This window comes from Melospiza melodia, chromosome 26, assembly GCF_035770615.1.
Source record: "Melospiza melodia melodia isolate bMelMel2 chromosome 26, bMelMel2.pri, whole genome shotgun sequence".
In the NCBI taxonomy this organism is placed as follows: Eukaryota; Metazoa; Chordata; class Aves; order Passeriformes; family Passerellidae; genus Melospiza; species Melospiza melodia.
Window position 1 is genome coordinate 6,423,230 of NC_086219.1, and position 22,672 is coordinate 6,445,901.

A 22,672-nucleotide genomic window follows, 5' to 3' on the forward strand; every position below is an offset into this window, starting at 1 on the left:
AGCCTTGATCCAGCCTCAGGTTCATCAATCCTGAGCTTTCTCCAGGGAAATTTGGGATAAGCTGCCAACTATAAAGGGTTTTATCCAAGAAAACCTGAAGTTTTCCAGGGAAAACTCCTGGAGGAGGCAAAGAGAGGGCGAGTGGTGCCGGCGGCATCAGATGGAGCAGCTGGGAATATTTTTCCTTGGATTTCCCATCCTGTTCCGCTCCCTGAACAAGGAGCTGCCTTTCCCCAATGCTCTCCTGCATTTCCAGATTTATGAACAGGGAAAGGATGGGAGCAAATCCAGCTGTTGGAATGTGGTGGAATTCTCCATGGAATCTGAGATGGATTTTCCAATAATTATTTATGGATGGACCCCTAAATGCTGGACAGGCAGGGAACAGAACCCAAAACTTGCCCCAAATCCAAAATACCAGCTTGGAATTGATTTCACTTCCCTCCTTATTTTAGGGAGAAATTTTTTGTCTGCTGGCTCCGCCGTCTCCACCAGGTTTTTCCTTCCCTTTTCCACTGGGTAATATTGGATTAACCCACTTTCCCGGGAGCTGGATTTGCATAATCCCCCCTGCGAGCAGGGATGTGGGAGCGGCTGCTGCTCCGGAGCAAACGATGCTCCGAGAAACCTCGGAGGCAAAGGGAAGGGCAGAAATATCCCAGATTTGATTTTCATCCCCACAAATCTCCCAGGGTTTTTTACCCCTCCTTCCCTCTTGCTCCTTTCCCAGGACGTTTCCCAGGTTTGGGAAGTTGGGTTTTTCGTGGAGCATCCCAGGATTTGCCCAATTCCTTCCTGATTTTAAGGGCTTTTTTCCCATTTTTCTCCCTGTCTTGCCTCACTCCCAGACTTTTTCAGCTTCCCAAAGCTCCAGTGGCAGCTCCGGGGTGTTGGAGGTGATGGATGGATCTGGGAGAGCCGGGGCGGAGCCTCTGGAGCTGTGGGTTCCGTTTATTCCACCCGTAAATCACAGGAATGTGGCTCCGGAGCGCTGGATTGGGGTCACGCCCGGCTCCTCGTTCCCGTGATTTATTGGACAGGGAGCAGAAGGAGCTCCTGGAGTCTGAGGGATCTGAGCTGCTCCAGGGGCGGGAAGGGGCAGGGAAAAGGGGGAGAGAGGAGGAAAAGCCAATGGCAGCGCTTTGGTGGGGATTGGAGTTGGGAATAACCCCTGGGATGGATCCTGTGGGATGGATCCCTAACCCCTGTAATGGATTCGTAACCCCTGGGACGGATCCGTAACCCACATGGTACATCCATAACCCCGGGGATGAATCCATAACTCCAACCCCTGGAATGTATTCATAACCTGTGGGATAGACCCATAACCCACATGGTATATCCATAACCCATGGGATAGATCCATGGGATGGATTCATAACCCATGGGATAGATTCATAACCCACAGGATACATCTATAACCCATGGGATAGATCCATAACCCACAGGATGGGTCCATAACCCCTGGGATGGATCTGTAACCCCTGGGATATATCCATAACCCACAGGGTGCATCCATAACCCCGGGGATGAATCCATAACCCCTGGGATAGATCCATAACCCAGGGGATGAATCCATTACCTATGGGGTGAATCCATAACTCCAACCCCTGGAATGTATTCATAACCTGTGGGATAGACCCATAACCCACATGGTATATCCATAACCCATGGGATGGATCCATGGGATGGATTCATAACCCATGGGATAGATTCATAACCCACAGGATACATCTATAACCCATGGGATGAATCCATAACCTGTGGGACAAATCCATAACACATGGGATGGATCCATAACCCACATGGTACATCCATAACCCACAGGATGGATCCATAACCCCCGGGATGGATTCATAACCCATGGGATAGATTCATAACCCACAGGATACATCTATAACCCATGGGATAGATCCATAACCCACAGGATGGGTCCATAACCCCTGGGATGGATCTGTAACCCCTGGGATATATCCATAACCCACAGGGTGCATCCATAACCCCGGGGATGAATCCATAACCCCTGGGATAGATCCATAACCCAGGGGATGAATCCATTACCTATGGGGTGAATCCATAACTCCAACCCCTGGAATGTATTCATAACCTGTGGGATAGACCCATAACCCACATGGTATATCCATAACCCATGGGATGGATCCATGGGATGGATTCATAACCCATGGGATAGATTCATAACCCACAGGATACATCTATAACCCATGGGATGAATCCATAACCTGTGGGACAAATCCATAACACATGGGATGGATCCATAACCCACATGGTACATCCCTAACCCACAGGATGGATCCATAACCCCCGGGATGAATCCATAACCCCTGGGATAGATGCATAACCTGTGGGATAAATCCTTAACCCATGGGATGAAACAATAACCCATGGGATGGATCCATAACCCCTGGGATGGATCCATAATTCATGGGATAGATCCATAACCCACAGGATGGGTCCATAACCCCTGGGATGGATCTGTAACTCCTGGGATATATCCATAACCCACAGGGTACATCCATAGCCCCTAGGATGGATCCATAACCCATGGGATGGATCCGTAACCCATGAGATGAATCCATAACCTATGGGATGAATTCCTAACTCCAACCCCTGGAATGTATCTATAACCCATGGGATAGACCCATAACCCACATGGTATATCCATAACCCATGGGAGAGATCCATGGGATGGATTCATAACCCATGGGATAGATTCATAACCCACAGGATACATCTATAACCCATGGGATGAATCCATAACCTGTGGGACAAATCCATAACACATGGGATGGATCCATAACCCACATGGTACATCCATTGTGGAGAGTCTGGTTCAAGCATGGCTTGAAGAAAGAGGCCATGAAGGTTTACAGCTGAGGGAAAAGTAAAAGGTAGCTGTAAAGCAGCATTTCCCAGGCTTGATTCTGTAAATAATTAGGCTCTCAAGCACCACTTTATAAACAATAAGATTCTCAGACCGTCTTCCCATAACAGGCAAAACATTCTGTCCTTGGGCTCTCTGGGAACAGATAGCTGCTCTGGGAACAGATATGAAGGTTTTGAGAACTTTTCCTATCACAGTGAGAACGCTGGTCCTGTTTTCAATAAACAAACCACAGGTATTGTAAAACAAAAGGAGGGGTTAGAGTTTTCTCTGTAACCTATCGTGAGCTTGGATTTTGCAATATGCATGAAGTTAATGAACACCATTATAAAAGGTGACTGATTTAATCAATAAATCGGAGTCGATGCTCATCAATCGGATGGTCGTCTCCCTTCACTTCAATAATCCATAACCCACAGGATGGATCCATAACCCCTGGGATAGATGCATAACCTGTGGGATAAATCCTTAACACATGGGATGAAACAATAACCCATGGGATGGATCCAAACAATAACCCATGGGATGGATCCATAACCCCTGGGATGGATCCATAATTCATGGGATGAATCCATAACCCACAGGATGGGTTCATAACCCCTGGGATGGATCTGTAACCCCTGGGATATATCCATTAACCCACAGGGTATATCCATAGCCCCTAGGATGGATCCATAACCCATGGGACAGATCCATAACCCATGGGATGGATCCGTAACCTGTGGGATAAATCCATAACACAGGGGATGGATCCGTAACCCCTGGGATGTATCTATAACCCATGGGATAGGTCCATAACCCACAGGGTACATCTATAACCCCTGGGATGGATCCATAACTCCCGGGTGGGTGATCCCATTGGGATCTGTGCACTCCGAGACTGAGGATCCTCATCCCACTGGTGAAACCCCACAGAGAAGCCTCACATTGCAACCAGTACCCACAATTCCAGCGATTCCCCTGGATTCCCAGGGAGGAGGGACAGACAGGGACAACCCTTTCCTCCTGCTGGGAAGCCCCTCAGCTGCTGGAACGCCGCCAATTTCAGCATTCCCGGGACGAGCAGAGGGAATTTTTCCCAGAATAAACAGGAACACATCCCGCGGGTGGAGGCGTTAATTAACATCCAACACTCCCAACACCTCCGCAAGGTGTGATGTTCCCGGGAACAGGTGTGAACACGGATCTGCACCTGGAGAGCTCCTGAGAAAGCCTTAGCAGGAGATGGGGTGGCAGAATCCGCTCGGAATGAGGCTGGGAACACCCAGAGCTGTTCCTTGGTCCCAGTGCAGGCATCTCTGGGGTTGCACCAGATTTGTGTAGTTGGTTCCAGGATGGAAACTGGGAAAATGACTTCTTTTCCCAGTGGAGCTCAGGAAAAATAACAGGGAAGCAGGAGAGGGAGGGGAAATCCTTGGAGGCTCCAATCTGGCTCCATGCAGCAGGAAAGGAAGGCGAGCTGGGTTGGGCTGGGCTTGGAAAATGGGAATTTGGGAATTGCAAACAGGGTTTGGTGGATTTGAGGTGTCAGACATCATTCCCTGGTGCTGTGTGGGATTCCTGGGATGTCCAGAAAGGGTGGGAATGGAGGGAAGCCCGCAGAGCTCTGCCTCCATTAATTAGAGTTTGGTGCTCAGGGTAATTAGCGGGAAGGGAATGAACTGGGATTGCAGGGAGCAGGGCCCTGGCATTGCTCCTGGTAGTATCCCTGGAGTATGGGAATTACTCTGTGTGGTATCCCTGAAGTATGGGAAAATCTAAATCCAGAGTTTTCCAGCATAATGAATTTTTCCCATTGGTTGTGATTCCCAGGGAATGGGTGAGGGAGGCAGGAAAAAACCTAAACCAGGAGTTTTCCAGGATAACAAATTTTCCTGTTTGCTTCTCCAGGGAATGGCCAGGAAAATCCTAAATCTGGAGTTTTCCAGGATAGAGTTTTCTGCGTTGATTCTCCAGAGAATGAGCAGGAAAAAGTGAAACAATGAATTTTCCAGGATATTGAGTTTTTTCCAGTTGATTCTCCAGGGAATGGGCAGAAAAATCCTAAATTTGGAGTTTTCCAGGATAAAGTATTTTCCTGGTTGATTCTCTAGGGTATGAGAGGGAAAAACCTAAATTCAAAGTTTTCCAGGATAATGAGTTTTCTCCAGTTGATTCTCCAGGGAATGGCCAGGAAAATCCTAAACCAGGAGTTTTCCAGGATGAGGAGTTTTTCCCAATGTTGTGATTCTCCAGGAAATGGGCAGGAAAATCCTAAATCTGGAGTTTTCCAGGATAATGAGTTTTCCTGGTTGATTCTCCAGGAAATGGGCAGGAAAATCCTAAATCTGGAGTTTTCCAGGATAATGAGTTTTCCTGGTTGATTCTCCAGGGTATGGGCAGGAAAATCCTAAATCTGGAGTTTTCAAGGATAAAGAGTTTTCCTGGTGTCTCTGACGTGGACATTGCATCCCCCCTCCTCTTCCCCCGCAAACACTGGGAGTGCTGCAGCTGCTCCAGGGAATTTTCCCTCTTTCCAGAGCCATTTCCATTTGCTTGGAGAACGGGAATCCATTGATCCGTCCTCGGCACACAGAGCCTGGATCAGATCCCAGTTCCGGCCCTTTCATCCCACATCCATCACTTCCCGATGATTTTGGTTCCTTTGGGCGTTCTAATGGGACACTCCAGAGATCTGAATGGATTTTGGGAACAGCAAATGTTCATTTTAATGGATTTTGGGATTTGTTCGGGTCACTGTGGAGGGGAGGGAGTTTTGTCAGGAATGAGATTTTTCCTGGGATTTATGAATAACGCAGGAAGCAGCACCCGGAATGTGCTCCTGTGCCCCTTTTCCCAAAATTCCTGGATGTGAAGACATCCATTGGAATAGGAACCATGGGATTCTGCTCAATTATCCTCCTTTTTTGATTCCCAGCAGGAAGTGTTGGGCTGCAAATTGCTATGGAGTTTCTCTTCCCAAAAAATCTCCCCCAGGCCTGGATAAAAGGCTGGAATTAGGGCTGATCCCTGGAGAGACAGAATTCCTGATGAGCCTTTTCCTGGAATTCCCTCAGGATTAGAAGCGGTTCCTCCAGTTCTCAGGGATTGTGAGGATTCCTAGAGGGTGATTCCAGCTCCCCTTGGATGGGGCAGGATTTGGACCCACATCTGTTCAGATGTGCTGGGAAAATCCCAAGGCTGCAAATTCCCGATCCATGGGCACCACCTCCACCATTCCCAGCACTCCCCATCCTAAAAGAATCCCTTAAATCCCTTTGGATTTGGATCCCTTCTCCATCCTGAAGCAGCTCCCAGGTTTCTCCTCAAACCCAAAGAAAATCACAAAAAATCATTGGAAAGTTCCCTGGAAACTTCCCAAGGCCGGAGATTTACAACTCCCGTCCTTTTTCCCGCTTTTCTTTATCCCACATGCGTGCTAGGGTGGAATTTCTTTCCCATAAAAGCCTCAGCCTGGGATAATAAAGTGGAAGAGTTCTTTTAGTGATGGATTTTTTTCCCTCCTTTTCCACCACTTTTTGCCATAAAAAAGTGGGAAAAAAGGAAATAGAGAATAACGGTGGAATTTTGGCGAAGTGTTGTGTGGGGATTTGGGGTTTTGTCCTTGGGAAATGTTGAATTTGAGGATTAAATCCTGAAATCTTCTTCTGTTGTTCTTGGTTTATTTTAAAAAATGGGAATTTTCACTCTCTGCTGGAAGCTGGTTTAGCCTCAAAATTCCCATTTTCCTCCATATTTTTCCACCAAAGCTCCTCAAAAGCAGGGAAGATAAATCCAGAGGCATTGGGAGGCACAGGGAATAGAGTCCTAAAAAAAGCAATTTTCCATTTAAAAAACTACAATTCCCAGCTGGAAAATGGAATAACGGGATGGAAAACGTGGATTTTGATTTCACCTCAGCAGGGGCATCATAAATCCATAAATTCCAAGATGAAAGATGCTGGGATTCAATGGATAAATGTGGAAATCATTATATAATAAAACAAAAACAAAATCAAAATAAAAATAAAAACAAACCTTAAAATAAACATAAAATAAAAACAAAAACAAAAAGTAAAATTCTAATGTAAGTATCAAAATGCATAACATAAAATATTAAAATCAATGTATTTACACCATTTAATACAGATTAAAATTCAAATTAATTTATCCAAATCTAAATAAATACCAAAATATTAAAAATTATTTCAAAATGCAAATAAATCTATTCAAATCTAAACAAATACATTCAAATTTAAACAAATCTATTCAAATCAAAATCAATTTACTCAAATTCTCAGAATGAAAACCCTTTGAAATATTCCAAAAAGGGCCCAAAATTCCCAGATTTGGGACACTGGGGTTGTTTCCCGCAGGTCACTGACGGTGGCACCATCAAGCAGAAGATCTTCACCTTCGATGCCATGTTTTCCACCAACTTTTCCCAGATGGAAAACTACAGGAAGCGGGAAGACCTCGTTTACCAATCCACCGTGCGGTGAGTCCTATGTTCCTATTAATGCAAATTTTTAGCAATTTTTTTCCCTATTTTTGGCCCCGTTGAAAGGATTCCAGCAGAAACCACACCCCATCCAAGCGTTGTTCCCGTTTTCCTGATGATTCTCAGGGAAAAAGGTGGGAAAAATGGGGATTTTTAGAGGTGGGAATGGGCAGAGAAATCCAAAGCTTGGGAAAATTGGGAAAAACAGATCCATGTTTATTTATAAAACAGGCATGGGAGCGCCTCCTTGCTTTTATTCCAAGTGGGAATCACTTCCAGAATTCCAGGTTTATTCCTGATTCCACACCTCCTCCATTCCCGCTGCTCTAAAACCAACTCTGGAGCTTGGAAAAAAGGTCAGGAGAGGCTTCATCCAAGGGGGAAAAAAATGGGATGAAAATTCCCTTCCTCCCAGTTTCTTTCCAGCTTTGTTTCCTCTAGAAATGAGAATTTCCTGATTGGATTTTCCCAGCTCATTTTTCCTGGAATGGGGGGGTAAGAAAACTAGGATTTCCTCCGGTCACAGGAGGTTTTCCCACCTGGAAATATCCGGAATGGCCTGGGCTCATCCCATAGGATGAGCTGGTGGGAAGTGGGAAATCCTTCCCAAACCTTTGGGATAAATTTGGGAATTTTTCGGGTTTTTTTGCTGGTTTTCCCTGCTACGTTTGGAGTTGGTTTTTATCCTGAAGGAAAAGAGCGGCTGTGTGGAATGAACGTGGATTTAGAGTGGGAAAAGGGTGGGGAAATGGGGCTGGGGAGGGGATATTATGGGATGGATCAGGAGGATCCTCAGGCCCTGCTCAGGAGAGGCTCAGGAGGGGTTTGGGATGCTCAGAGGAGCCAGGAGATGCTCAGGGATTACTCCAGGAATGCTCCAAGAATGCTCTGGAGATGCTCAGGGTGCCTGGGGGGCCACTCAGAGGATACTCAGGGCTTACTCAGAGGATACTCAGGGGTCATTCAGAGGATACTCCAAGGTTACTCAGAGGATACTCCAGAGATGTTCAGGAGAAGCTCAGAATGGCTCACGTGGATGTTCAGGTAGGTCAGGAGGTACTCCAAAGTTACTCAGAGGATACTCCAGGGATGTTCAGGAGAAGCTCAGGATGCTCATGTGATTCTCATGCAGAGAGGAGTTACTGCAGGATTACTCAGAGGATACTCAGGAGAGACAGGGGATATTCAGGACACCCAGAGGTTACTCAGAAGATGCTCCAGAGATGTTCAGGAGAAGCTCAGAATGCTCACGTGGATGTTCAGGTAGGTCAGGAGGTACTCCAAAGTTACTCAGAGGATACTCCAGATATGTTCAGGAGAAGCTCGGGATGCTCATGGGATTCTCACACAGAGCAGGAGTTACTGCAGGGTTACTCAGAGGATAATCAGGAGAGTCAGGGGATGCTCAGGACACCCAGGGGTTACTCAGAGGATGCTCCAGAGATGCTCAGGAGAAGCTCAGAATGCTCACGTGGATGTTCAGGTAGGTCAGGAGGTACTCCAAGGTTACTCAGAGGATACTCCAGGAGTGTTCAGGAGATGCTCGGGGTTTTCACGTGGATGTTCAGGTAGGTCAGGAGGAACTCCAAGGTTTCTCAGAGGAGTCAGATGATGGTTGGGATACTCAAGGGTTACTCAGAGTGTGCTCAGGGGATGTTCTGGAGATGCTCCAAGGATGCTCCAAGGATGTTCCAGGGATCCTCAAGGGATACTCCAGGGATTCTTGAGATACTCTGGAGATGCTCCTGGGATGCTCCAGAGTTGCTCCATCCCTGTTTTTTTTTTCCCTGGATCTTCGGAGCTGCTCCTTGGATGCTGAACACGTTCCTGACTCCTGTGTGGAGAAGGTTTTGGCAGCTCCAGGCAGGAATTTCACATCCCTGACTCCAGGGCTGTAAATCCAGCTGTAAATCCAGCTGTAAATCCAGTGCTTCCCTTGGGATTTGGCCATCACTTGCCTCCAGATGGGAAAATCAGGGAATTAAAAATTAAAGTGGATTAAAACATTCCCTGTGTGTGGAATGAGGGATCAGGAGAATCTCTGGAGCAGGAACAAAGATCAAACATTCCCTGGAATGAGGGTTTGGGAGAATCTCTGGAGCAGGAACGAGGATCAAACATTCCATGGAATGAGGGATTGGGAGAATCTCTGGAGCAGGAACAAAGATCAAACATTCCATGGAATGAGGGACTGGGAGAATCCCTGGAGCAGGAACAAGGATCAAATATTCCATGGAATGAGGGATTGGGAGAATCCCTGTAGCAGGAACAAGGATCAAATATTCCATGGAATGAGGGATTGGGAGAATCACTGGAGCAGGAACAAGGATCAAACATTCCCTGTGGAGGGAGTGAGGGCTTGGGACAATTCCTAGAGCAGAAACAAGGATCAAATATTCCACAGAATGAGGGATTGGGGAATCCTGGAGCAAGAACAAGGATCAAATATTCCCTGTTCATGGAATGAGGGTTTGGGAGAATCCCTGGAGCAGAAACAAGGATCAAACATTCATGGAATGAAGGATTGGGAGAATCCTGGAGCAGGAACAAGGATCAAACATTCCCTGTGGAGGGATTGAAGGATCAGAAGCATCCCTGCAGAAGGAGAACAAGGAATCACACATTTCCTGCTCATGGAATATTTCCCGGACCTGACAAGGAAAGGCTCCCACTTTTCCTGGCTGCAGTTCCTTGTTTTCCTCCCTTTCTCCACATGTTGTAGAACGAATGGAATTTGGGAGCAGAAAATTCCCCCAGCCCAGTGCCAGGCACTTGAAAGCCTCGGGAATGTCCGGGAAATTGGGCATGGAGCTGGGAGATGTCGGCAGGAAAAGGATTTTCATGGCATGGCCTTTTATTTCCAAGGAAAACAGGAGCCAGCCTGAGGAGATCATTCCCAGAGCTGCTTTTCCCAGTCATTGGAATTTTTGGGAAGGTCCTGCTGGATTTTGGGCTCTCCCAAAGAACTGGGGCAAAGCCAGGAAAAGTTTGGGGATGGAGGAAGCATTTCCCAATCCAGGCTTTTCCTCCTGTTCATTCTCCCTTTTTTCCCCCATCTATTTATTCTCTCCCTTTTTGGGAATCTTTGCCATGGTTCAGACACAGCTGGAGCCATCCCAAGGAGCTTTATTCCAGGAGGAGCTGTCCTTATCAGTGTTACCCTGGTCCTTATCAGCATTATCCCGGGCAGAATTATCCCGGGAGAATCCCGCCACTTCTGCATTTTCCCGGTTTCTTATCAGCGTTTTCCCACATGGAACCCTCCTTATCAGCTTTTTCCCGGGTGGAGTCAGCTTTATCAGCGTTTTCCCCGCTCATGATCAGGGTTATCCCAGGAGGAACCATCCCAGAGAAGTTATCCCAGGAGAAGCCAGCCACATCTGCGTTTTCTCTGTTCCTTATCAGCCTTTTCCCGCTCCTTATCAGCGTTTTCCCGGCCTTATCAGCGCAGCCCAAGGGCTCCAGCGCCGTCTCTTTCCATCCTGGCTCTGTGCCATGAAGAGCAAAGCTGGGAGAGATCCAACCCCTCCAATCCCGTTTTTTTCCCCTTTCCCTCGATTAAAATTCCACCCTCATTAGGAATTCCCAAATCCCTTTGTCCCTGTATTTCCAACTCCAGGATGTGCCAGGGAGCGTTTGCCTTTCCAGGGCTGGTTGTTCCCTGTCTCCCATCCTTGGGAATTCCAAAGTGAGTCTGCCAGGCCCCAAAATCCGCGTGCAAATCCAAAGGAATCCTTCCAAAAGGGCTGGAGCGGGATCGGAGCCGCTCCGAAGTGCGGCTAATGGGAGATTCCCGATCCGTGCGTGGATAATCGGAGCCTGGAACAGATGGTGGAGGCTCCGTGGGAAGCGTTGTATCCATGGAAAGGAGGGAATGTTCACTTCCAGGAGGATCTTTGGAGCGGGAAGGTGGCCAGGGGCTGGGAGAAGCGAAAAGTGGAGTTGGAATCCCCCCGGAAGGGAAAATTCCTCTGAGTGGGATTTTTAACTGGGGTGCTCCATGAGGGAATTGCTCCTGTCCACATGGGGTGGGTGAGGTGGGATGAAGCTGCTGGAGAGGTGGGATGGATCTCCTGGAAGAAGGAATGTTGCCAGCCAGAGAGGAGGAATGGATCTGCTGGAAGAGGGAACATCACCATCCAGAGGGTTGGATGGATCTCCTGGAAGAGGGAACATCACCATCCAGAGGGTTGGATGGATCTCCTGGAAGAGGGAATGCTGCCAGGTAGAAGGTGGGATGGATCTCCTGGAAGAGGGAATGCTGCAAGCTGGAAGATGGGATGGATCTCCTGGAAGAGGGAATGCTGCCATCGAGAAGGTGGGATGGATTTCTTGGAAGAGAGAATGAAGGAATGCTGCCAGGTAGAAGGTGGGATGAATCTCCTGGAAGAGGGAATGCTGCCTGGTGGAGAGGAGGAATGGATCTCCTGGAAGTGGGAATGCTGCCAGGTGGAAGGTGGGATGGATCTCCTGGAAGAGGGAATTCTGCCAGCCAGAGGGAAGGGATGGATCTCCTGGAAGAGGGAACATCACCATCCAGAGGGTGGGATGGATCTCCTGGAAGAGGGAATACTGCAAGCTGGAAGATGGGATGGATCTCCTGGAAGTGGGAATGCTGCAAGCTGGAAGATGGGATGGATCTCCTGGAAGAGGGAATGCTGCCATCGAGAAGGTGGGATGGATTTCTTGGAAGAGGGAATGAAGGAATGCTGCCAGGTAGAAGGTGGGATGAATCTCCTGGAAGAGGGAACATCACCATCCAGAGGGTCGGATGGATCTCCTGGAAGAGGGAATGCTGCAAGCTGGAAGGTGGGATGGATCTCCTGGAAGTGGGAATGCTGCCAGGTGGAAGGTGGGATGAATCTCTTGGAAGAGGGAATGCTGCCATCGAGAAGGTGGGATGGGTCTCCTGGAAGAGGGAATGCTGCCAGGTAGAAGATGGGATGGATCTCCTGGAAGAGGGAATGTTGCCAGCCAGAGAGGTGGGATGGATCCCTGGAAGAGGGAATGTTGCCAGGTGGAAAGTGGGATGGTGCTGGGATGCTCTTCTCCACCACAGAGGGATGGCTGTGCCAGCTGGAAAGGTGGAATGTTGCTGGAAAAGCTGGATGAGGCTTCTGGATGGTGGGGTGGGATAATGGTCCTGACTGGAGGGGCAGGATGCTTCCAGTGGGAGAAATGGGATAATGACAACTGGAAAGGTGGGATGTTTCCAGCTGGAGAAGCGGGATGACTTCTGAAGCTTCTGACTGGAAAGGTGGGATGTCTCCAAGCAGTGAGGTGGGATGATGCCGACTGGAGAGGTGGGATAATGCTTCCGACTGGAAAGGTGGGATGCTTCCAACCATTGAGGTAGGATGATGGTCCTGACTGGAAATGTGGGATGCTTCCACCTGGAGAAGTGGGATGATGCTTCTGACTGGAAAAGTGGGATGTTCCCAGGTGGTGAGGTGGGATGATGCCAACTGGAAAGGCGGGATGCCACCATCCAATGAGGTAGGATAACGCTTCCAACTGGAAAGGCCGGATGTTTCCAGCCATCGCGGTGGGATGATGGTCCTGACTGAAAAGGTGGGATATTTCCTGCTGGAGAGGTGGGATAGCCCTTCCGACTGGAAATATGGGGTGTTTCCAGCTGGAGAGGTGGAATAATGCTTCCGTCCGGAAAGGCCGGATGTCCCCGGGTGGTGAAGTGGTATTGGAAAAATAGCTCCCAATATTACCAGTTAGATTGTGCCTGGGCCAGTCTGACCCTCACTGCCGGGCCAAAGGCAGCAACTGCGGTGTATCACCCCAGAGATACCTTGGCTTGCTGGTGGTTGCAGCTGGGCACTGAACAAGTCCAGGCTTGTTAGGAACCCCGTTTACCTCAGGAGGAGAGCTTCAGGCGATGGTGAAGAGAAAAAGAGATGGATTCTGCTGGAGGGTTTAATGTCCAGAGGTTTATTCCATGGTTACAGAGGTCTGAACATGAAGAACTGCTCCAACAGAACATCGGCCGCATGGTCTGATCACCCTTTTAAGCTCAGGGACAGGGGGAGGGGAGGTACAGGTGAGCCACCAACCAGGTGAGAGGGGCAGGGTCTCAGGGGAAGATGACACCCAGACAGGCCAATGACCTCTGGGCACAAGGGGCATCCTTTGAACTTGACCAACCACACGACGCCTTGCTGGAACGTGAAGCCTGATTGACAGGACTCACTCAGCATGGGGCCAAGGGGGAAGGGAGAGAGGCACAGGCACACCTGGGGAAATGACCTGGAAGGCCAAAATGGGACATTACAGCACACCACAACAAAGTGGGATGATGCCAACTGCAAAGGTGGGATGCTTCCTGCTGGAGAGGCAGGATGCCGCCATCCAGTGAGGTGGGATAATGCTTCCAACCGGAAAGGTGGGATGCTTCCATGCAGTGAGGTGGGATAACATTGCCAACTGGAAATGTGGGATGTTTCCAGATGGAGAAGTTGGGATGGTGCTTCCAGCCAGGGAGGTGGGAAGTCACAGACCAGCAAGGAGGGATGGGACCAGCTGGAGAGGTGGGATGATGCTGCCTGGAAATGTGGGATGCTCCCAGCTGGAGAGGCGGGATGGGATATTGGCTGGAAAGGCAGGATGCTCCCAGCTGGAGAGGCGGGATGGTGCTGCCATCTGGGAAGGTGGGATCGTTCCAGCTGGCACTGGGGGATGGTGCCGGCTGGAAAGGTGGGATGGTGCCGGCTGGTGAGGCGGGAAGGTGCTGCTGAACAGAAAAGTGGGATTCTAAGGACCAGAAAAGTGGGATGCTGAGGATCAACAAGGTGGGATGCTGAGGACAAAAAATGGGATTCTGAGGAGCAGAAAGGGGGGATGGTGAAGTTAAGAAAGGTGACACAGTGAGGACTGGAAAAGGGGGATTCTGGGGATCAGAACTGTGGGATGCTGAGGAGCAGAAAGAGGGGGATGGTGAGGACCAGAAAAATGGGATGCTGAGGATCAGAAAGGTGGGATACTGAGGACCACAAAGGTGGGATGGTGAGGATTAGAAATGTGGGATTCTGGGGATCAGAAAAGTGGGATGTTGAGGAGAAGAAAAATGGGATTCCAGGGAGCAGAATTGTGGGATGCTGCTGGCCAGGGAGCCGGGATGTTGCCCATCAGCCAAGTGGCCCCTATGCAGCCTCCCAGGATTTCCCAGCTCCAGCAGCACGGATCCTTTGGCACAACTCCTCCTCTCCTGTTTTTCCCAAGTCTATCTAAAGCCTCCAGATAAAAGGTGGACTGATAAGCACTCAGGGTTCACTGGGAATTTGGGATTTGCTGTACTGGAGTGGCCTCACAGGGCTGGTGTCAAGGTTTCCCATTGGCATCCGCAGGCAGGCGATGCCTGTGGCCATGGATTTGTGCTCCATCCACGTCTCCTTCCAATAACGCAATTCCTTCCCCTCGGAGGAGCTGTCAGTGCCGGGGAACTCCGGCTGCTAAAGCATTCCCAAGCTCCTCCCGCAGCCTTTGGAGTTATTAAGAGTTTATTGATCCCTGTCCAACGCCGCTCTATCCGGGTGCCGATCGATGAATCCCAGGGGAAAACGGGGTGGGGATGGAGTGGTGAGCACTGTCCCTCCTCCGCAGCCTTCCCGAGGTCCGGATCTCGGACAACGGTCCCTACGAGTGCCATGTGGGGATCTACGACCGAGCCACGCGGGAGAAGGTGGTCCTGGCCTCCGGGAATGTGTTCCTGAATGTGATGGGTGAGTGCTGGGATCGGGATCAGGATTGAGGGAAAACCACTGCGGGGTCTCAGGGATTGGGATCGTTCTGCCGTCCTCGGGGGTAGGAACAGGGGTGGGGATGGGGATGGGGATGAGATGGGATGGAGACAAGGATGGGGATGGGATGGGATGGAATGAGGATGGGCTGGGGATGGGATGGGCATGGGGAAGGGGATGGGGAAGGGGACAAAGATGGGGACAAGGATGGGGATGGGGGCAAGGATGGGGATGGGGATGAGGATAGGATGGGATGGAAATGGGGACAGAATAGGGATGGGGATGGAATGGGGATGACGACAAGGAGAGGGATGGGAACAATGACAGGGACATGGACAAGGACAGGGATAGGGAATAGGATAGTGGCAAGGACAGGGATGAAGATGAGGGTGAGGATGGTGTGGGGAGAGGGATGAGGATGCCCATGGGGATGGGAATGGATATGAAGATGGGGATGGGACACGGATAGGGACAGGGATTAGGACAGGGAATGGACTGAGGGTGGGGATGGGGATGGGAGCATGGAATGGGCATGGGAATGGGAACAAGGATGAGGATGGGGATGCGGTAATAATGGGGATGATAATGGGGATGAAGATGAAGGATGAGGATGGGATGGGGGTTGTTGAGGACTCCACGCTGACCTCCCGGCTGTCCCCCTGCAGCTCCCCCAACGTCCATCTCGGTGCTGGCTGCAGACACCCCGGCACCCTTCAGCCGCTACCAGGCACAGAACTTCACCCTGGTGTGTGTGGTGTCCGGCGGGAAGCCCGCACCCCTGGTGAGCTCCCGGCGGGATCATCCCTCCCACTGGCACATGGAACAACCCACCACCTCCACTGTAAAACCCACCAGATCCTTGTGCTCTTCCATCAGGCCAAACCCGCTCCCCAGATCCCATCTTTCCGTGGAGACTGTGGGATTTGGGAGTGGGAAAAGGACCAAACCTTCGGGATTTGGGAGCAGGGAACAAAGCAAATCTTTGGGATTGGGGAACAGAGAATGAAACAAACCTTCAGGATTTGGGAGTGGAGAAAGGACCAAACTTTTGAGATTTGAGAAAGAATGAACCAAACCTTTGGAATTTGGGACAGAATTAACCAAACCTACAGGATTTGGAAGTGGGGAAAGGACCAAGCCTTCGGGTTTTGGGAGTGGAGAAAGGACCAAACCTTTGGGATTTGGGAAAGAATGAACCAAACCTTCAGATTTGCGAGAGAATAAAGCAAACCTTCGGGATTTGGGAGTGGGGAAAGGACCAAACCTTCGGGATTTGGGAGAGAATGAACCAAACCTTTTGGGATTTGGGAGAGAATGAACCAAACCTTCAGGATTTGGGAGTGGAGAAAGGATCAAACTTTTGAGATTTGAGAGAGAATGAACCAAACCTTTGGAATTTGGGACAGAATGAACCAAACCTACAGGATTTGGAAGTGGGGAAAGGACCAAGCCTTCAGGATTTGGGAGTGGAGAAAGGACCAAACCTTTGGGATTTGGGAGAGAATGAACCAAACCTTCAGATTTGCGAGAGAATAAAGCAAACCTTCAGGATTTGGGAGTGGGGAAAGGACCAAACCTTCGGGATTTGGGAGACAATGAACCAAACCTTCAGATTTGCAAGAGAATAAACCAAACCTTTGGGATTTGGGAATGGGGAAAGGACCAAACCTTCGGGATTTGGGAGAGAATGAACCAAACCTTCAGATTTGTGAGAGAATGAACCAAACCTTCGCGATTTGGGAGTGGGGAAAGGACCAAACCTTTGGGATTTGGGAGTGGGGAAAGGACCAAACCTTCAGGATTTGGGAGAGAATGAACCAAACCTTTTGGGATTTGGGAGTGGAAAAATGACCACAGGTTCCATCCGAAAGGATACTGAGGACACTCCCACACTCCTCATCCCTTTTGTCCCCTCCAGGTGTACTTCAAGCGGGACGGGGAGCCCATCGAGGCCACCCCGCTGCCGGAGCCGCCGGCCGGCGCCAGCAGCTGGGCTCCCCGGAGCCTCCTGCACCGCGACCTGGACGACACCAAGATGCCGAAATCCCTGGCGGCCGACGGCGAGCTGGGAATGGGGAACCCGTTTCCCACGGCAGATCCTCCACGGGGGCTGGCGGCCGAGCGGGATTCGGTGACGGAAACCATTCCCGAGACGGTTGTGAGCCGGGAATTCCCGCGCTGGGTGCACATGGCCGAGCCCATCTATTACTTCCGGCACACGCACGCGCCCGTCAGCGACGGCACCATCGAGGCCAGGGCCACCCTCACGTGGACCCTGAACCCCCAAATCGACAACGAGGCCCTCTTCAGCTGCGAGGTCAAGCACCCGGCGCTCTCCATGCCCATGCAGTCTGAGGTCACGCTAGGTAAGCCAAGGGATTTGGGGCTTTTCCTGGGTTTTAGGTAATTTTGTCCATTTTTGTGGAAATTTTTTCTTTCTTTTTGGCTTTTTTCTTTTAATTTTTGGCCTTTCTCCCAATTTTTTGGCCTTTCCCTCCAATTTTTGCCTTTTTCACCCATTTTTGGTATTTTAAATTTGTTTTCACTCCTTTTGGCCTGTTTTCCTTTTATTTCTTGCTCTTTCCTTTTTGTTTCTGACTTTCCTCTCAATTTTGGGGTTTTTAAAACTTTTTTTGCCTTTTTCTCCATTTTTTCTTTCTTTTTTAAATTTTTGGCTTCTTTTTTTTCTTTTTTTTTTTGGCTCCTTTTTTTATTTTTGACTTCTTTTTTTCTTTTTTTTTCTTTTTTTTCTTTTTTTTTTTTTTTGCTATTTTCCCCACATTTTTTCTGGATTTTCCACAGGATTTTGGTTTTTGTTTTATATTCCATGTGTTTTGCTTCCCTTGCACCCATTTTCTCCCTCCTTTTCTCCTTTTCCTTTTCTTTTGGGGGCCTTTAGGCACGCATGGGGATCCCATGGGGCTGCATTGGGATAGAGGTGGTGATGCCGAGGCTCCACAAAACTTGGGATGAGAGGAAAGAATCTGGGATGTCCATCAGGCAGGAGAAGGGATTTTCCAGGTGTTTATGGCCCCCCATCCATGGGCAGTGTTCAGGGTGGGATTTGCTGGGATAAAAAAGGATTTTTGGGGAATCTGTGTTGTGATGAGCAGGAAGGGGTGTTGGAGCTGTGGATGGAGCTGTCACCTCCATCTTCAGGAGATCCAAGAACATCCCATGATCCTTATTGGTTGCCACAAAGCTCATCCCAGTGGGAATTGCCAGGGAGGGAATTCCCGAGCTGGCTCCTGCCCATGGAGCTGTGACAGGTTGCTGGGATTGAAGCCAAGGAATTTGGCTCCCCACATTCCCAGGTTCCTGGAAGAGCAGAAGCTCCTCAGGTGTCCGTGGGATCCACGGGTCCATCACCACCCCTCACCCTGCCTGAGGCTCCCCTCCGCTCTCCTGGCTCCTGCTGGAAGAGGCTGAGCTCTCCACGGGGTTTTCCAGCCTCAGGACACTCCTCTGGAAAGGCTCTCCCAGCCTCCAGCCAGGTGGAGCAGCCTGGGCTTTGCTCCAGGCCAAGTGGAGCACTTGGCTCCTCATCATCTCCTGGAGAGCTTCTCCTTGGCTTCCCGACATCTTCGCACTAAATCTCTTCCCCAGCATCCAAAATGTATGGAAATCCTGCATTTTCCCACTTCCTGGAGCTCTTCGGGTTTTGATCCAAGGTTAAAACCTTGCGGTTTTGCTGCTCTTGCCCAGGAGGTCCAAGACCTGGATTGGCAAAGCTCAGCCCGCATTGTCCTCAAATCCAGGACTCTCCTCATCCCTGGGGGTGTCCCTGCAGCTCCTTGGGTGCCCATCCACTCCCGATTTTTGGGAATCATCCCAGCAGATCCTCTTAATCCTTTCCCTACATCCATAGCATAAATACACACTGTGGGTATAAATAAAATATAGATTCCCAATAAAAGAGAAGATATTCCCAAAAAAAGCTGCATTAAACCCAACACCAACCCAAAAGCTGCCTTTTGGTCCCAGTCAGGGTATGGTGGGATCACCTTCAGCGCATCCTGCCTGGTCCCACTCTAGAAGGTCACATCCCACATGGAAAGAGCAGTCCATGGTCTCAGGGTGTCCAGGCAGAGCATCCCAGGGCAGGGATGGCGATTCCAAGGGATTCCAGCGTCCTCCACCACAGCTCTCTGGTGACTCTTTGTCCCTCTGTGTCCTGCTGGGGTCACATCCAGGTCCATTTTGTCCCATCCGTGACAAAGCTTGGATGGACAAAGGTGACACATCCTTCCTCCTGCCCATTTCCCCTTCTCCTTCCATGAAAGTCCAGGAAGTTCCTGGGATGTCCCATCCCAGTTCTGGCCCAGCAGGGACATCCACACAGCCCCAGGTGGAAGCTGGAGCAAATCCTGTGTGGTGTCGCTCCATCCCAGTGGAGGAGCATTCCTGGTCTTGCATGGGAAAAGGCATTCCTGTTTTTTTCCACGCTGTCCTTGGGATTTTGTGCCAACCAGGCTTTGGGGTTGTCTCCTGTGTTAACGGCACCTGGGTGAGACTCTGGGTGAGACTCACCAAGGCCACATTTTTTGGGAATGCTCCTCCGGGGTGTCCATCTCCCTGCCTTCAAACCAACCTGATCCTTCTTGGCCTTTTTTTCCGAGCGGAGAAGGGTTTGGTTGGGAAATAACTCCTTCCCATCAATCCATCCCACCCCAGCCATCCATCAGCCTCACACTTCTCCCGTTCTCCCGCCTGGGGGTCCTTCCCTCCCTGTCCATCCGTCATTCCGGTGTCACTCAGCCCAGCCATCAGTCACGGAGCTGTCACCCCCTGGGCTGCCACCCCTCACTGGGATCATCCATCAAAGCCTCGTTAACCCCTCCAAGGGCAGCCCCGGCGCCGGGAATGTCACTGACGGCTCCTCCTGTCCCCTTCCTGTGCAGTTGCTCCCAAGGGTCCAAAGATCACGATGACGCCGACGAGGGCGCGCGTGGGGGACACCGTGCGGATCCTGGTGCAGGGATTCCAGGTCAGCATTCCCACGGCCACGGAGGCCAACGGACAGCCTTGATCCAAGGATGGGGATGTGGGCTTGGCTTGGTGGCCTTGGTGGCATCATGGTGCCCGTGTTGGGATGGGTTGGCCAAAGTTGTGTTTGTTCCACCCTGGAAGTGCCCAGGGACAGGGTGGGGGGTGGTTGGAGCCATCTGGGACAGTGGGAGGTGTCCCTGCCCATGGGATGGGATGGGATGGGATGGGATGGGATGGGGTGGGATGGGATGGGATGGGATGGGATGGGATGGGATGGGATGGGATGGGATGGGATGGGATGGGATGAGATGGGATGCAATGCGATGGGAGGAGCTTAAAGGTACCTTCTAACCCAAACTCAAACCTAAACTCAGACTCAGACCCAGACCATACTCAATCCCAAACCCAAACCCAAATCCAAACCCAAACTCAAACCCCGACTTAGACTCAGACCCAGACCCAAACCCAAACTCAAATCCAGACCCAAACTCAAACCCAAACCCAAACTCAAACCCAAATTCAAGCTCAGACCCAGACCCAAAGCCAAACTCAAATCCAGACCCAAACCCAAACCCAAATGCATACCTAAACTCAAGCTCAAACCCAAAGTCAGACTCAAACCCAAACCCGGACTCAGACCCAGATCCAGACCCAAACTCAGACCCAAATCCAGACCCAGACCCAAACTCAAGCTCAGACTCAGATCTAAACCCAAACCCAAAGTCAGACCCAAACTCAAGCTCAGATTCAAACCTAAACCCAGCCCCAGCCCAAAACTCAACCCCAAGCCGGGTGTGATGATTTCATCTCCAGCTTTGCTCATCCAGCTCCCCTCTGCCCCCTCCCCTCTCCCTGCAGAACGAGGTGTTCCCGGAGCCGCTGTTCACGTGGACGCGCGTGGGGAGCCGGCTCCTGGACGGCAGCGCGGAGCACGACGGGAAGGAGCTGGTGCTGGAGCGGGTCCCGGCCGAGCTCAACGGCTCCATGTACCGCTGCACGGCCCAGAACCCGCTGGGCTCCACCGACACCCACACCCGCCTCATCGTCTTCGGTACGGCCCCACCGCGGCCCTGCTGTGCCCTCCGTGGGTCCCCACGAGGTGCCTTGTCCCTAAAATTGTCTCTCTGCTCTTTGTTTCCCACTAGAAAATCCAAATATTCCCAGAGGACCAGAGGACTCCAACGGTGAGCGGTGCTGGTGGCAGCGGGATCTCCATGGAGATGCTCGGGGAGGGAAGGGCTGTGTGGAGAGGGCCTTGCCTTGGCCCCAGCCCTGGGCCACATCTCCTTGTCTCACTCCAAGCCCTCATCTCTCCTTGCCTTGTTCCAAGCTCTTGCTCATCCTTCCTTGACTCATTCCAAACCCTTTCTGATCTGTCCTTGCCTCATTCCAATCCCTTGCCCATCTCTACCTCACTCCAAGTCCTTTCCCCTCTCTCCTCACCTCATTCGCAGCCCTAGCCTCGTTCCCAGCCCTTTCCCATCTCTCCTCACCTCACTCCAAGACCTTTCCCCTCTCTCCTCACCTCATTCCCAGACCTTTCCCATCTCTCCTCACCTCACTCCAAGACCTTTCCCATCTCTCCTCACCTCACTCCAAGACCTTTCCCATCTCTCTTCACCTCATTCCAATCCCTTGCCCATCTCTACCTCACTCAAAGTCCTTTCCCCTCTCTCCTTATCTCACTCCAAGCCCTTTCCTCTCTCCTTGCCCCATCCCATGTCCTTTCCCATCTCTCCTCGCCTCATTCCAAGCCCTTTCCCATCTCTCCTAGCCTCATTCCAAGCTCTCACCCATCTCTCCCTGCCTCATCCCAAGCCCTTTCCCATTTCTCCTTGCCTCATCCCAAGCCCTTTCCCTTCTCTCCTCATTCCCACCTCTCTCCTGTGTCCTCAGGAATGTCCTTGCGCCAAGAGGGACCCTGCAGACGCTCCCACCCATCCCTCATCTCCACCCAACCCCCAGGCCAAATTTTGGGAGGGATCCCCTCCTAACCAGTGGTGCCCCCATCCTGCTCTGAACCCCAGCATTGGGATGTGGCTCCATGAATTCCTGATCCCTTTTTCCTCCTCTCCAGGTTCACTTCCCGGCCACTGCGGCTTCAGATTCGTTTTGGCACTCACCCTGACAGTGATCCTGGAGCTCACGTGAAGCTTCACCTCCTCCTCCTCCTCTTCCTCCTCAGTGTCCGGCTCCTCCTGGCATTCCTGCCTCCAGCCATCGGGTCTCCCGCTCTTTTTTTTTCTATACTCTTGACAGTCTCGGTCTCTTTCCGTGTCTTGGCTTCCTCAGACAATTGAATTAAAGGGAAAAAGGAAAAACCTCTTCTGGGAGAAGGTCGTAATTCATGTTTTACCTGTGCTGGGATTCCCAACTCCATCTGGGCATTCCCAGCACCATCTTGGGATTCCCAGTTGTGTGTCGGGGTTCCCAGCTCTGTCTCGGGGTTTCCAGCTCCATATTGGTGTTCCCAGCTCCGTCTTAGGGTTCCCAGTTGTGTGTCAGGTTTCCCAGTTCCATCTTGGTGTTCCCAGCTCTGTCTTGAGGTTTCCA

At 50.7% G+C, this 22,672-nt stretch overlaps 1 protein-coding gene across 2 annotated transcripts in view; it reads left to right on the plus strand.

Moving 5' to 3' along the window:
• IGSF21 (immunoglobin superfamily member 21) overlaps window positions 1-22,445 on the plus strand; it is a 46,740-nt gene extending 24,295 nt beyond the window's left edge. For both annotated transcript variants that reach the window (XM_063176911.1, XM_063176912.1), the window contains 8 exons: window positions 7,258-7,379; window positions 14,994-15,112; window positions 15,796-15,911; window positions 17,049-17,496; window positions 20,032-20,117; window positions 20,978-21,170; window positions 21,265-21,303; window positions 22,197-22,445. In XM_063176911.1, coding sequence (XP_063032981.1) covers window positions 7,258-7,379; window positions 14,994-15,112; window positions 15,796-15,911; window positions 17,049-17,496; window positions 20,032-20,117; window positions 20,978-21,170; window positions 21,265-21,303; window positions 22,197-22,270 — 1,197 coding nt within the window. In that variant the 3' untranslated portion in view covers window positions 22,271-22,445. The remainder of the gene's footprint in view (window positions 1-7,257; window positions 7,380-14,993; window positions 15,113-15,795; window positions 15,912-17,048; window positions 17,497-20,031; window positions 20,118-20,977; window positions 21,171-21,264; window positions 21,304-22,196) is intronic.
• Window positions 22,446-22,672: the final 227 nt, after the last annotated feature.